Below are 15686 nucleotides of genomic sequence, written 5' to 3'. Positions count from 1 at the left end.
ACTCAGTGTTAAAAATACATCCAGTGGGTCCTTGTCTTGTCCGGAATCTCTCTTTGGGGATCAGGACTTATGGAAGAACATCTTTGCCTGCATCACGTAAGCTACCGAGAAGGATGGAGGACACAGTGTGCTGGGCACCCTGACGAGCATGTTGGTGTCCAGGCTGGAGGTGTGGCTCAGCCAAGGTAGCACAAGTTCCGAGGACATAGAATCACCATGTCACTGACCAGATGGAATTTTGTGATCACACATATGTTGCCTTTCTTCTCGAAAGTTCAAGGACATGAGTTCATGATGGCTTGCCTAGATTACGCTCGGGGATACAGCATGCCATGGAGAAGCACAGCGGATGTTTGCCCCTATAAGAAATGGGCTGAGGTCTTAAGGAGTTTAGGCATTAGAGCCTTAGGGTGGGCTGGATGGTGAGGGAGGGTCTGCCGTGGGTGGGGAGGGCCCCTACCCATGCCACAACCTCTGACCTCTGCCTAACAGAAACTCCAGGCCGCATATTGATGGTAACCCGCTTGCTTTTCGACTGTCCTCCGGCATCGTTCAGTCTTTATTTTTTTTTTCGTTCAGTCTTTAAAACGAGGTGACATAAATATCAATTGGCCAACATACACAGCTTAATTGGCTTCGTAAGAGTGGCTCTGAATGCCTAATCCGCACGGTAGGTCCATTTTCTGAGACAAAGAATGCTCCTCGCCAAGAGAGTCATCATGATTTTAAACCATTGACAGCTGCCTCCTTCTGGCTACACATGTCCCAGGGAGAGAGCATGAACCCCAGCTCCAATAGGAGAGAATGTAGTATAATTAGCCCCAGGGAAAGAACTAAGCATGGGGCATCATGATGGTGGTTACTTCCATCAGCATGAGGAGCATTAACACTAATAGGAATAATTAACTGGCGTTGCCAGCAGACAGCCATCATCTTGTTATATTCATAAGCTTTGTGGGGCGGGACACATTGCCTTGTTTAGGCTGCCTTCGGCCCATGGTCTGGACTTTGGCTTTAGAAGCTCAGAAACTAGATTAATCTGTTTATTCGTCTTGCTCAGATGATCCCAGTGAATTGATTCACACTAGCCAGACTCAAGAGAGATTTAAAACAAAAAACCTGGAGTGTCAGTTTACTAAATGATGGGATCTGTGCCCCACGGGGTAATTGGATATGCCTGTCCTCAAACTAGCATGTTCTCTCCCCAATAGGAAATGCTCCATGAGAAAGCAAATTAAAAGCAGAAGTATGAAGTTTCCTTTACGAACAAGGAATCAGAGCCCTAGAGCTTGATGGCCAGACGGGTTTTCACAAAACCTATAGTCGTCTCCAGACTCTCTGTGTCCCGCCCGCTGTGGCAGGACCGTTCCTGGTGGCTGGTCAGAGTGGCCACATGCTGGCCCATGCTCACGCCTCCCTCTCCTACCTCCTGCTCCCTCTCTCTTTCATCCTTTCAGGCATCATCACTTGTATTTCAAGCAGGCTCTGGTGGTGGTAATTCTCAGGCTCACTGATTTTATTCCACCGATTGCATTTCAGTGTGGCGCTTTCCAGAAAGGTGCCTCATCTCCCCTCCTCCGTCTACACTGAGTGGATCCTGTGTGTGGCTCAATGCCTTTTGATTACCTTTAATCTCAGAAGCAGGTACTGCTTGACCACATGTCTGCTTTGTTTGTGAGCCTGTGGCCCTCTCTCTGCTGCTCCTGGAGAGAGACTTTATTGGTTGTCTCTTGCAAAGGCCCTGGGGTAGAGAGGACCCCTGGAGGGAGAAGAAGCAGGAAGGGGATGTCCCACCTGTATCACCTTTACACTCAATGGTGTGGTTTCAGGCTGGATGGAAAAACATTTCACTGCTTTCTCGTGTTCATGTCAGCATCGGCTCCTGGAAACCTTCACTTCAGCAGCAGCTAAATGCTTCAGGATATTTAGCCTGGAGAATGGAAGGCAGGGGATTGACATTCTCTCACTTAACTCTCATTTATTGAGCCTAATACATGTCAGGCAGTGTGGTTTTAGAGATGGATTCATTACAAACCCGGCCTTGGAGATGCTTGCTGTCTGCTGGAGGCAACAGACAGTAAACAGATCAGTTAAAACCCAGTCTTGCTGGCTGTCACCGAGATGAGAGCCAAGAGCTCCCAGGGCAGAGCCGTGAACACTGGCCTGGCCTTGAGGAAGTCTCCACGACAGAGGTGGTGGTGATCTGGCTCTGGACAGACTATCTTCAAATATTGGCCATCATGCGGGGAGATGGATGGTTTATCCTTCAAGACCAATTATCTGAAGAGATGATGCACTTACTGTGTTTGAGACAAGATGTACCATTCAATCTGAAACATAATTTTTCAAATAGAACTTGAAAGATTTGATCCAGCTTTGACCTTCTGATGTCTAAAACTTGGTGATGGGAAAAATATAGTCTTTGAACGAGCAGAATTTTTAACTCACCAATCACCATAGTGAGCAAACGGAAGTCTGGAAAGAGGCCTTAAGGATGTTTTACCATATTAACCATCTGATACAGAGCACAGCAGCCTGGACGCAGGAGGGAGGTGGCCCGCAGATGTGGGAAGAAGCAGAAAGCACGTCGGAGGTGCAGTAGCAAGGCATGATTTTGGACCACTTATTCCATGCTGGGTTTGTGACCAGGAGGCACAGATGATGGAGACAGGAAGGGAAGTGGCTCCAATTTCCAAGAGCAAGCCAGTAACTTCTCATGGAGGTGATGGGAAGACCCACGGAAGAATGGACTAGAAGCTGAGCAGCACGGTATGCACTTGGCCAGACCATGCCGAGGACTGCCTTCAGGCCTTCTGGTCCCCTGCCCTGCTCTGAGGATGCTCTGTAAGACAGTAAGCAGAGGCCAGGGGCCAAGTGACCAAACCAGGGGCCAAAGGCCAAACCCCGTGGTGTGGCCACCCAGGGACATTTCCCAAATGCAGTCCACGCAGAATCATAATCACTTACCAATCGGCAGGTGAGAGAGAGAGGGCAAGAGAGAGAGGAAAGGTAAGGGCCTGGGGCGGGGGGGCGGGGGGGGGAGGAAGCAAGAGCCCTGAACCAAGGGAAAAAAAAAAAAAACCTCTAGATGCAAAAGTCGAATTGGAAGTCCGCCCGGGCTTCAGAATCATCAGTTAGCGCTGGTGTTAATCACCTCCAGAATGGATGTCTACACCCCGCAGTGCTTTGGGATGAAATCCATTACTCATGAGAACTAATTTTAGCTGCTGGAAGTTGCACTGGGTTTTTCCTAACACAACAGTCCTGGCTGTTAGAAGCTGCCCCTGCTCATCCTCTTCCCCACCTGCCCTCCCTTCCACTGTCCATGCCCTCCGAGTGCAAAGGAGCACAGTCTGGGCTTCCTCTGGCTGTGTCTGACCTGCAGGAGGAGGCCCAGAGCCTCTGCCCCTGGGGTCCCCAGACCCCTCAAGGCGCTGTCCATCTGGCTCACGCAACAAGCAAAAAGTAATATGCTTGGAAGTGGGACCGTGGATCACAACACAACAGCATTGTGGACAATGGGCTGGAGCCCACTCCTTTAAGATGGTTTTACTTCAAATGGAATATGCTACTCCCTCTCTCGCTTGGGGAAGTGCTGGGTCCCCCCCCCCCCCTTCCCCACTCCCAATCTTCAGGTCCAGTTGTGTATAAATGTTCCAAGAAATGTGTTTCCTTTCTCCCCTACATCTTTCCCTGATCTGCTTACTCATTCTCAGCTTTCAAGGCATGATCCAAATCTCCGGGGGGGGGGGGGGGGGGGCATGGGGGCATGTATCCCCTGAATTTTCATCCATCCCGCTTTGCTGAAGTCAGCCTGCACATGGTTTTAATATGTAAACCATTCTTAGTTTCTCCAGCCTGATCTCTTCCAAGTTTGCGAGGAAAAAGTTCTGGAACGTGCATAATCAAACATATGGTTGTTGAAATAATTGGATTACATCTTTGTGATGATTCGGGTCTCGTTGGTCATTCTGTTTTATAAATCCAAATAATATGCCGAAACCTGCTTTGTTCACTAAGTGGGCATTGCAGCTAAGTACAAGAGGTTTATCAGCTTAAAAAGCTTTGCTTTATTTTATTAAAGTCTGTCATATTATCCAGAGTAAGATGAATAACACTTGGATTCTTTAGCCCAGGCCCCAGACATTCGTAAATACCCACCGGGTGCCAAAACAAAAAGGCAAATAGGGGCTTCCCGGAGTTATAGCATATCAGACAGACGCCCGTCTCCAACGGAGAGACACCCAGATTTGACTGGCTTTGTTGGTGTTTTTCAGAGACTCTTTGGGCCTGCGTTGGCTTTCTGTGGCTTCCTTAGTTTGTAATAATATACATAGAGGTTGGTTGTTTTGGTCATTTCCATGGCACCCCCAGTCGAATTGCACAAAAATATTCTCTCTTCACAAATACACCTTTGAGCAAATGTCCACGGGGATCCTTGAGCTCTTTTGGAAGTGAGGGGCTCCCGAATTAAATGCTTGGAAATAGTGGTAGACAAAGAGCAGAGTGACGAGCTGGTCTCTGGTATGCCCTGTCCTTATTTTCACGACACAGTGCACAAAGTTAGGTCACGGTGCACAATTCAGTCACGGCTCTTCCTCCTTTTTGTAGCAAGCTTAGAAGGCCTGAGTGGATGATTTGTAGACTTTGCACAAAGTGTAAAAACATATTGCTTTGTTTTCATGTTGAGGCCATTGGACTGAGTCCCTCGGGATTCATCTGCTCCTCTGTCCCCTTTCTATTGTTCTTGCTGGTGCATGAGCAGCGTCCCACTTGCATGCTTCAACTGAGGGACCTGAAAGGGAGTACACAGTGTATGACAGCATTTTCCTATTTTCTACCTGTTACCTGTAGGTTTCTGTGTCCATCTATGCATGTGTCTCATAAATAACACCTATTGTTATATAGTTATGTGTTATACATGTCATGTCTGTCTCTACGGTGGGCACTATTATCCTCATTTCCAGAAGAAGCTAAGCCTTAAAGAGGATATGTCATTTCCCCAAGGTCACTCAACCTGTACTTGTCGGAGCCGAGATTCGAATCTGTGTCTTTGTTTCTCTAAATCTCAGGCTGAGGAAACCACACCATGAAACCTCTGAGCACAGAGTGACAGAGTCGGCCCTCAGAGGACAACAGCAAACCTTCCCTTGAAAAGCCACATCTCCGTTCTCCTTCAGAGCTCTTTTATCCAATTAGACTACATGGCAAATTCTGGGTTGCCTTTTCCTAGTGATTATTCCATTTTCATTGTGGACTGTCACACCCAAATGCTTTCTAGATAAAATATTGAAAATAATTGGGGTAACTGGGTGGCTCAGTCGGCTGAGCATCCGACTCTTGATTTCCACTCAGGTCATGATCTCAGGGTCATAAGACTGAGCTCTGCACTGGGCTCCACGCTGGGCATAGAGCCTGCTTAAGATTCTTTCTTTCTCTATCTGCCCCCCACCCCTGCTCACACATGCTCCCCCTCTCAAAAAAAAAAAACACACAACTCTAGAATATTGCAAATAAGTTTTGGCACTTAAGCCCATTTCAGGTGCTTAGAAAATTCACCTATGTATGTTATTTGATTTCCCAACTACTCTGGGTCGGTGAGGCATGCCTGAACTCCTGCCCGTCCTGCAGAGTTCCACAAGATCTTGACAGAAGGATTTCTATCCTTTACATCCCCTTGAGGCTCCCCATGGGAGCTCAGCGAGGCTGCTGGATGTGATCATTTTGGAATCTGGTTCAGTATAGACTCAATCCCTGCTCCCACAGATAGGCCCTAGTAGTCATCCCTAGGGAGCCATCCTCCTCTGCTCTGTCTTTTCCAGAAGGCAGGCTGGGTTGATTTTCTGAGTGCAAAGACTCAGCTGGTCTTCATTTCTTTGGCAGGTCTTACAGCCTTGTTTCTGGCCCTGCTTCATATATCACATAAAAAACGCACAGCACCCTGACTTCAGAGGCAGGTCTAGGAAGACAGCGTGTATGCATTTCCTCATCTTTGCCATGACCTATCTGGCAACAGAGCCCACATGAAAGGTTAATACAACTTGGCTCTGGAATTGGATGAGAAAAGTTAAAGTTCTGTTCTTCTCATGTATTCCCTCACCTGGAAATGGAAGACAGACATGCTTAGGTCACAAGTACACACGTCTCATAAATGGGACAAGGCGCGTAAGCTGTATAACCCAGTGCCTGGCACACAGTAAATACTCCACACATTAAAAAAAAAAAATACTCCACACGTGGTGACTATTGTTATTAAGTTTACAGGACACACACAACATAGTGTGTCCTTTATAGAAAAGTCAGCATCCCGCTTGTGCTATTCACATATGGCTGGATGCTGAACCCTGGGGATCAAGAGCAGGGCCTGTCTTCTTCACTACCATATGATCAGCATTTGGCACAGGCATTGGTGCTCCATAAATCTCTGTAGAACTGGGCTGAAGTGGCTTTTGTTTTTGAAGCCTGAGCCCTGGGCAGATAGATGCTCAGGCCTGCCACTTGCTCTGGTGGAGGTCACCTCTTCATCTCCCTGGGGCCTACTTTCCCAGTCTCCTAAGAGAGGGTGGCTAGGGCCAGATGAGGACTATTGAACTCCAGAATAAATTTCTGTGATTCTGTGCAAATCCCCCTACTATGCAAAGTTGTTTTTCAGCTTCTGGCTTAAGGATTCGGGCTGGGAACAGAGGGTAGGATCTATGGGTTGTGTCATCTCATGGGCATCCCCTGGATGGAAGGAAAAGAGGTCAGGGAGATTGATGCATGGTGGAAGCCCTCAGGGTACGGGGCAAATGTGAGCACAGAGAATAGTTGACGAGTGGTGTGCTCATTCCCATCCACTTCGAAGGACTTACAACAGACATTATTGGGCATTAGCAGGTTTCACTGCAAAGCTAACTGAAAAGTTGTAACTCATGAGAAACTGTAGTTAAATTATTTCCCCAGAGGAAACATCCATTTCAGAGTGTTCAACACTACTTCATAAGTCAACTCGAGTGTGTGCTGTTGTGCATGCAAACATACACAAGCAATTTTCATGTAAATGTTTCCCATTTAGGAAAGAATAGTTGACAAATATTGATTATTGTTGAATGCAAATGAAAGATCTAAAGAAAAGCAATATATGACATCGTCTTTCTCCTGTAGGAACTCATGATTGAGGTGGGAAGACACGTGTAATAACCACAAAATAATCCTTTCTAAATGTTTTGAAAAGACCCAAGAAAGAGATGGAATTGAGGTAGAGTGTAAAGAATGGGAGGTGTTCAGAGAGGGGTTGAGTGCAGTGGGGGTGGCAGTCCCTGAAACATTGAGGTGTTGACAGGCTCATTCATCCAGCAGGTTGTTTTTTTTTCAACTAGTCTTTATTTTCCATTCTTTTTTTTTTAATAATAAATTTATTTTTTATTGGTGTTCAATTTGTCAACATACAGAATAACACCCAGTGCTCATCCCGTCAAGTGCCCACCTCAGTGCCAGCCACCCAGCCACCCCCAGCCCCCGCCCTCCTCCCCTTCCACCACCCCTAGTTCGTTTCCCAGAATTAGGAGTCTTCCATGTTCTGTCTCCCTTTCTGATATTTTCCACTCATTTTTTCTCCTTTCCCCTTTATTCCCTTTCACTATTATTTATATTCCCCAAGTGAATGAGACCATATAATGTTTGTCCTTCTCCGACTGACTTATTTCACTCAGCATTATACCCTCCAGTTCCATTCATGTCGAAGCAAATGGTTTTTTCTGAGCACATCCTGGGCTGGTCCTGGGGTTGGCGAAGATGAATGAGGCACTGTCACCACCCTCAGGGGGCTCAGAATCTAACAGAGGAGATGACATGTGTGCATGATGGCTGTGCCAAAAAGGCTGGGAGCTCAGAGGAAGGGTTGGGACAGGTTAGGGGTGAGACATGTGGTGCCCTAGGAGCAGGGAGGAGCCACAACAGTGGACACAAGAGGAAGAGCATTCCAGGCACAGGGAACAGTGTATGAGAAGGAATACTCTCAAATCAGAATGAAATGCTGTGGCTTCCTGTGATCACCTTCCCATTACCTTTCCTGTCTACTTTTCTATTTCCTGTTTATTTTGAAACTTAATGTTGAGTGTCTCTCCCCCTTGCCCCCCAAATAGAATGTAAGAGCCATGAGAGTAGGACTCATGGTCTCTTCCTATCCCCAAGCCTGGGACATAGCCAATGTCAATCAGCATCTGGGGCCTGCCAAAGGACTACCTGATGGGTGGTTTTTCATCCTCTGTCCTTAGTGGGGACCTGGGGAGAACACTTAGGGAAGGTACATGTGGTTTGGGGAGGGTGAGGAACAGCTGCTGCAGGCCTGTGCTCACATCCAGGGTAGAAGGCCTGGAAGCCAGCCAGCTAATATTTGACAGAAACCTACCAGGGAAAAATCAAGCGTATTCCCCATGAAGAGGGATCACTTGGGTTCACGTTGAGTGCTCGCTGGCCTGCACAAAAAAACAAACCAGCTGTCCTTACACAGCCATCCAGTCTATGCTGTACATCAGGTAGTCTGAATTCTGGGACCCCATACACATACTCCCTTGCTTTTTTCATGTGTGTATCTTCTTTGGAGAAATAAATAAAAAAAAAAAAAGTGTTGGTAGGAATATGGGCAAAGGGGAACCCTTGCATACTGCTGGGGGAATGCAAAATGGCACAGCCACTGGGGAAAACAGAATGGAGGTTCCTCAAAAAATTAGAAATCAGGGTGCTTGGGTTACAGAGTTGGTTAAGCAACCTGCTCTTAATTTTGGCTTGGGTCATGATCTCAGGGTCATGGGATTGAGCCCTACATCGAACTCTCAGCAAGGAGATTCCATCCCTCTCCCTCTGTCCCTTCCTTCCCCTCCTCAAATAAATAAATAAAATCTTCTTTAAAAATTAGAAATAGAGCATATTATATGATCCAGCAATCCCAGTTCCGGGTATATATCCAAAAGAATTGAAATTAGGATCTCAAAGAGCTATTACCCACCCATGTTCGTTGCAGCATTATTCACGATAGCAAAGACACGGTGACAATGTAAATGTCCATCAACAGATGGACAATGTGTTCTATACATACAATGGAATATTGAATAAATCTTTAAGACATTACACTAAGTGAAGTGATTCAGTCACAGGCAGACGAATACTGCATGATTCTACTCATATGAAGTATCTAAAATAGTCAAATTTATAGAATAAAGAGTGAAATGGTAGTTGACAGGGGCTGGAGGGAGGGGGAAATGGGCAAGCAACAGGCATAACATTTCAGTGACCCGACACGAGTAAGCTCTAGAGAGATCTGCTGTACGATGTTGTGCCTGTAGTCAATAGTACTATGCAAGACACTTAAAATTTTTTAAAACAGGAGATATCATTTTTTTTTTACTGTAATGACATCTTTTTAAAGATTTTATTTATTTATTTGAGAGAGAGAGCATGGGGAGGGGGAAAAAAGGGAGAGGGAGAGGGATGGGAAAACTCCCTGCTGAGCACAGAGCCAAAGCTGGTTCAGTCCCAGGACCCTGGGATCTTGACCTGAGCCAAAGTCAGATGCCTGAGCCACCCAGATGCCCCCGTAATAACACTTTTTAAAAAGTCACTGCCTAATGTTGAACATAGCTGGTACTTTCTCTACCATGACCTTTTTTTCAATAAAAATTGTATATATTTAAGGTTATAATGCGATGATTTAATATACATAGTGCAATGATTATTACAGTCAAGCTAATTAACATATATTCTGACATTGTTACTCTATTTTCTTGTGATGAGAGCACCTGAGATCTACTCTCTTAGCCAATGTCCAGGATTCAGTATAGTGTTATTAACTATAGAACTCACACGGTACCCTAAATCTCTAGACTTATTCACCCTACGTATATGTGACTTTGACCTTTAACCACCATCTCCCCATTTCCCTCACCACCCCGTACCCCATCCCTGGTAACCACTGTTCTATGCTTCTATGTATTTGACTTTTTTAAGATTCCATGTATAGGTGAGATCATGCAGTATTTTTCTTTCTGTCTGGCTTATTTCACTTAACATAATACCCTCCAGTTTCAACCATGTTGTTGCAAATGACAGGATTGTCTTCCTTTTATGACTGAATAATATTCGATTTTCTATATATGCCATAATTTATTTTATTTTAAGGCTTATTTATTTATTTTAGAGAGGGAGGAAGGGGCAGAGGGAGGATTCCCAAGCAGACTGCCCACTGAGCACGGAGCCCAATGCAGGGCTCCATCCCAGGACCCTGAGTTCATGACCTGAGCCGAAATTAAGAATCAGATGCTTAACCAACTGAGCCACCCAAGTGCTCCATATGCTGTAATTTCTCTCTCCATTATCTGTCAATGGACATTGTGTTGTTTCCATTGTCTTGATTATTGTGAGTAACCCCGCAGTGAACATGGGAATGCATATCTTTCTTCAAGGTACTGATTTCATTTCCTTTGGGAATATATCCAGAAGAGAGATTACTGGATAATATGGTTGTCCTTTTTAAAATTTTTAATTAAAACCTCCATACTGTTTTCCCCCAGTGGGTTGAGGTGAATTGTGGAAATAAAGTTACATAAAAGAGTAAAGAGGTAATGACTTATTGTTTCTCGGGAATCCTGTTAGCCTGTGTCCATTTTCAGTGGGACCCAGATACGTGGCCAAGGGCAAATGAGCAAGAAGAACATATGCAGCCTAATTACCCCGGTAAACTAGCAGGGCCTCTCAGGAGCTCTTAAGCTAATACAGCATTTTAGTTTCCAAGAAAAATTGCGCATTGCCGAATCAGCCACGGTTGGCCATTGCTGATTTTTACATTCGTTTATGTGAAAAGCCCTCTCCTTCATGGAAAATCTCCTTTATGACATGCGTCCACACCCAACAGGGACATTTAAGGTCATCCAAACCGCATTGCCTTCTCTACAAAGATAGGCCAGATTGCTCCCAACACTGGGCCTTGCCCATTGAATTCTTCTGGAATGCCTCTTAAAGATGCAGAGTATACTGCCTCCTGGTAGGGGTACTGTATGGGAAGGAGTCAGGGTCGGTGGGATCTTTGAGGGCTCCCTGGGCTGGGGCAGAGGTAGGTTCACCTACATCATAGATCCTTGTCTCTGTTGCAGAGCCTAACCAGGGGGCTCAGCAGCCAAGATGAAGCCTCTTCTTTGAGAATGCATTTGTTCATCCAAGCATTTACTCAGCATCTGCTATGGCAGATCCAGGGCTGGCCACTGAAAAATCAAAGATGAGAGTAAGACCTAAGACGTGGTCCTGCCTTAAGGAGCTTGAGGATAGGTCAGGGCAGCAGGGCAGCATGCAGTGTAGGACGTGTCACTAGGAAGGGCCATCCACTGCCCCAGCGGCACAGAACAGAGCACCTACCACCTGGCAGAAGGGGGCTAGGTCTTCCTAGTAACACCCTAGCTGGTCTTCAAGGGTATTCCAGAGGCAAGTGAAGGGGGAAGGGTAGCCCAAGTCAAGCACATACCTTTACCTTGGTCCAGAAATAAAAAGTGCCCAGTGGGGAACACACTCTGAGCATCTTAGCATTTAAGACCCAGAGTGTGGGAAATGGGGTTGGAAAGGTAGGATCCAGTCACCAGGTTCTACTTCCAGGTGAAGGAGCAGGTGGGCAAACTAAATAATGACCTACAGAGAGCATTCAAAGTCAAGATTGAAACATAAGGTTCATTTCTCAAGCGTCCTTCCCTTGAGTGAATAAGCAAAATAGTTAAGAACACAAAGCTGGAATCAGATGGAGAGGCCTGGACTCCTGACTTTGCTCTGTATTTCAGCCTTTGAAATAGGAGTTATACAAGGGACTGTGACCCTGAGCTTCTTAGCTGCTGAGCCATAAACACCGCTAGACCCAAGGTGGTAAAGGGAGTCTGGGAGAAGTTACCAGAATCTGAGGAGGAGTGGGTGGTAGGGTGTGCTCCTTCAGAGGAACAGTGGCCCTCAGTCAAAGGGTAGAGATGGTCTGCATGCTGGATGAGAGGGGTCAGACCAGTACATACCCTTGTCCTGTATCTCCCCCTTCTTTCACCATCTCCACTGGGGGCCCCATTGGCCAACTCATACCAGATGTTATGGAGCTCACCCCTCACTCAGGGATACAGGTCAGCCTCCCAGGGCACAGAGTGAGTGGAAGTGGCTCTAAAGTACAAACAGAAGGTGTCAAGGATGCCCACCTCCCGGGGAAGAGAAGCATGAGTGAGATAGTATTTTAAAGCTCTTAGTGGTGTTTTTTACTCAAAACAAGTGCCTGGTCAAGGTTAAACTAGAATCTAGCAGTACATTTGCACCAATGTGCCACAGGTAGACAAGATGGCAAAGTAGGAAAGACTGAAGGGATCAGGGTTCTCCCTGGATGACCATCCTGAGGCTGGGAGGGAGAGCCCCGGGGATGAGCCCCGTCAATGAGCCCCAGGAACATGTGTTGCCCATAATTGGGCATGACCATCAGTCATCGGGTTGGAAGTTTAGATGTTATTCTAAACCACAGACTTTTTAGATCTAGAACAGTTGAGAATGGCTTTATGGTCTTTGGGTACACATGGTGAGATAATTTGTACGTTATTTAAATGGTTTGATATGTAAAATAAGAACATAGAGATTCCACTTACAAAGAGGTCCAGACCACGGAAGTCCATGTTCTGTATATGGAGAGAAATAGGTCAAAGTTGTTTATTCTCCTATTTGGACCCTGAACACAGACCTACTAATGCAATAGCCTGGCCAGGGAGCTCTGTGAAATTTCTAGATCTGGGGAAGATGCTACGACTTCTATTTGTCCTTCTTTTCAGTTCCCCATCCTTATTTTTAAAATCCTGTTTCTTAACATTAACTCAGTCTCCAGGTTAGATCCACATCCTTTTCTTCTGTCCTCCATATAGCCGCATAAACAGTATTCTATCCCTCACTCCAAAAACCAGAAGAAATTGGGATATACATTAAGAAAATTGGCACAAGAAGAATAAATCTTTCTTAGAATTTTCTTAAAGATTTTTCCCTGTTGAAAAGAGTGCCAAACTGTAAAGTAAAACACACTCAGTTGTTAATAAACAAAAACCTCACATATCTAAAATTTAGTTATTTTCCAAGTCGAACTAACATTTTGCTCTGTCTGCTTTTCCTAATATGCACATTTCATTTAAGCCCAAATCCTCATTATGGGAAACATTTACATATCCATCTCCAGGCTCCAGGGTTTCCTGGGCAGTAAAATATGCACTCGGTGGTTTCAGAAGCACTGGCTCTAATTCATTTTGCCAAAAGCAGCAAATCTTTAAAAAATGAAATTTTCCAGGCACTTAGCCCCTAAATCAACCTTGTGGGGATAGATGATTTTGAATCTCATCGGCCCACAAAATGTCTCACAGCCTTTAAAAATGTCATCGGCCTTCCCCCTGGGCAGCAGGACCAGTGACACCATGTGTCATAGCAGGAGCAGCTGAAGAATGAGTGTACCAAGTCTGCATCTTGAACCTTATTGGGATTTCTTATTTGCCCACAGCCTAATCCCTCACAGGCCTGATGATTCCTGTTCATTTGTTCTCATTAAACAGGTCTCTAGGCTGGAGTTGGGTCTTGAACAAAGTTTGGCTAGCTGGGGGAGATTCAGGGCTCATTTGGGGGGAGAACTCCCCCACGGCGTGGGTGCCCCGCACTGGGCTGCCACAGGCCCAGAACCAGGGTCTACACCATGCTGCTTTGCACCTGGCCTTCTAGAATCCAGCCTTGCCTCTTCTCTGCCCGTCCCTGAGACCTATAAGCTAAATCTTACCCCTTCCCAGGATGCCCTGCCCCATGTGGGCCTCAAGCATGTACTAGATCCCTCCTTAGGTCTCCCTGCTGTGCAAGCCAATTGAAAGAGGGAGTCATAGAGCCATAGTGTCTTCACGCCACAAAGAATATTAGGAATTTCCTGGTGTGGCCTCCTCATCCAAATGAGGAGATCTTGGTCCAGAACATACACCAGTGGCACCTGTACTGATGGTACAGGTCACATCAGAGCAGAAAGCAGAAGTGGAGTGAGAGCCCGTAGTAGTCTCAGGCGATGAATTGTATTGGGAGTGTGTAATGAAAATTTCTACTCGTGTTATGCCGGTCAGATAACTGTCGGTGTCTCTAGAACTACGTGTTACTTGCACCAACATCCTAATATTATCTTTTAAAAAATCAATTTTGAGGGTCGCCTGGGTGGCTCAGTGGTTGAGAGTCAGCCTCTGGCTCACGGCGTGATCCTAGAGTCCCAGGATCGAGTCCCACCTCAGCCTCCCCTAGAGGAGCCTGCTTCTTCCTCTGCCCGTGTCTCTGCCTCTCTTTCCATGTCTCTCACGAATAAATAAATAAAATCTTCAAATAAAATAAAATTAAAATAAATCAATTTTGAAAGGGTTCGGGGGGAAAGCGGTGATAGCATTATGACTTGTGCCGACTTCTGCTTTTATATTTAGTGTGTATGAATGGCCCAAACTGGAACCTTCCAAATTACCCAGTTTGGGCCTCGTAGGTTGATAATGTGCATGTGAGGGCAACTTACAGCAAGTTGGTTACCAACCCACTGACCGTTGGGGATAACATTACAGACAGTACGATCAATAGCACTTACACACAGAGGGTTTAGGGGTTGATCTGGGAATATTACAAGGCTCTGGTTAATAACGTGGAAAAAAAAGCTGGGCTTCCGTATGTGTTCACCTTTTTGCCATCCATCAAATCGCAGCTTTAATTCTGTGCCACCTCTGCCCGCGGAATGTGTGATTTCTCTGCTCAGGTTGTATATGCAACACACAGTGCAGGTTTACTCCCCTTGAGTACAAACGGCTCTTCCTCCGAGGCGGAATGGCCAGTGACCACGGTGGACATAGAGCCACATGGGTCCTGACTCTGTCTTATCTTCCAGGCTCTGTGGCTACCCTCCCTTTTATGATGAAAATGACTCCAAGCTCTTTGAACAGATCCTCAAGGCAGAATATGAATTTGACTCCCCCTACTGGGATGACATCTCCGACTCTGGTAGGTGTCCAGGTGCCCCAGGGCTGGCCCCCAGGACCCCTACACTTGACCTGGACAGGCCTGAGGGTTTCGGGGTGGTCCTGAGGCTCCCAGGGAAGCTCCATGAGCTGCGTACTTGACTTGGCAAAGCAGAAGACAGGCTGGAGACCTCTGCCTGGAGCCACACTGAGGGTCGGGGCCGACTCCCCTACCCCACCCCCCCCAAGCCATGCCCTGACCTGGGCACTCCAGGACTGCCACAGTATAGGCTAGTGTTCATTGAGTGCTTGCTGTGTGCCGAGCACTGTGAGCTCCGCACACGCACTAATGCACTCAGTCCTCTGGGATGTTCCCCATTTCCTCTTCAGGGATAAAGATCAAAACCAAGGCTCTGGTGGACTGACGAGCCTCTCGAGCCTCAGTGTCCTCCTGACAAGGTCGGGATGGTAACAACAGGCCTCCCTACCACAGAGGGTGGCACAAGGCCCAAATAAAATAATAAATGGGGCAGAGCCATTCCCATCCTGCTGAGCTGTTCAAATATCACATGTATTATCTGTGTTATTTCCTCCTCACTGGAGACACTGCTTTATTCCTCAGTCTTCTAAAAGCTGGTGCCCGAGTACAGTTCTCCAAGGCCTACAGGGAAAAGCGGCATGAGGAATGTTTGATTTCTGAGCTCA

At 46.3% G+C, this 15686-nt stretch overlaps 1 protein-coding gene across 3 annotated transcripts in view; it reads left to right on the top strand.

Moving 5' to 3' along the window:
* CAMK1D (calcium/calmodulin dependent protein kinase ID) overlaps window positions 1-15686 on the top strand; it is a 433570-nt gene that overhangs the window by 398410 nt on the left and 19474 nt on the right. For all 3 annotated transcript variants that reach the window (XR_011999959.1, XM_072749523.1, XM_072749524.1), the window contains exon 7: window positions 14912-15024. Coding sequence is in view for 2 of the 3 variants with exons in the window: in XM_072749523.1 (XP_072605624.1) it covers window positions 14912-15024 (113 nt within the window). In the remaining variant the exon portion in view is untranslated. The remainder of the gene's footprint in view (window positions 1-14911; window positions 15025-15686) is intronic.

Source organism: Vulpes vulpes, chromosome 2 (assembly GCF_048418805.1).
Source record: "Vulpes vulpes isolate BD-2025 chromosome 2, VulVul3, whole genome shotgun sequence".
In the NCBI taxonomy this organism is placed as follows: domain Eukaryota; kingdom Metazoa; phylum Chordata; class Mammalia; order Carnivora; family Canidae; genus Vulpes; species Vulpes vulpes.
Note: the sequence above shows the minus strand (reverse complement) of the source record. Positions and strands in the feature narration are given on the sequence as shown.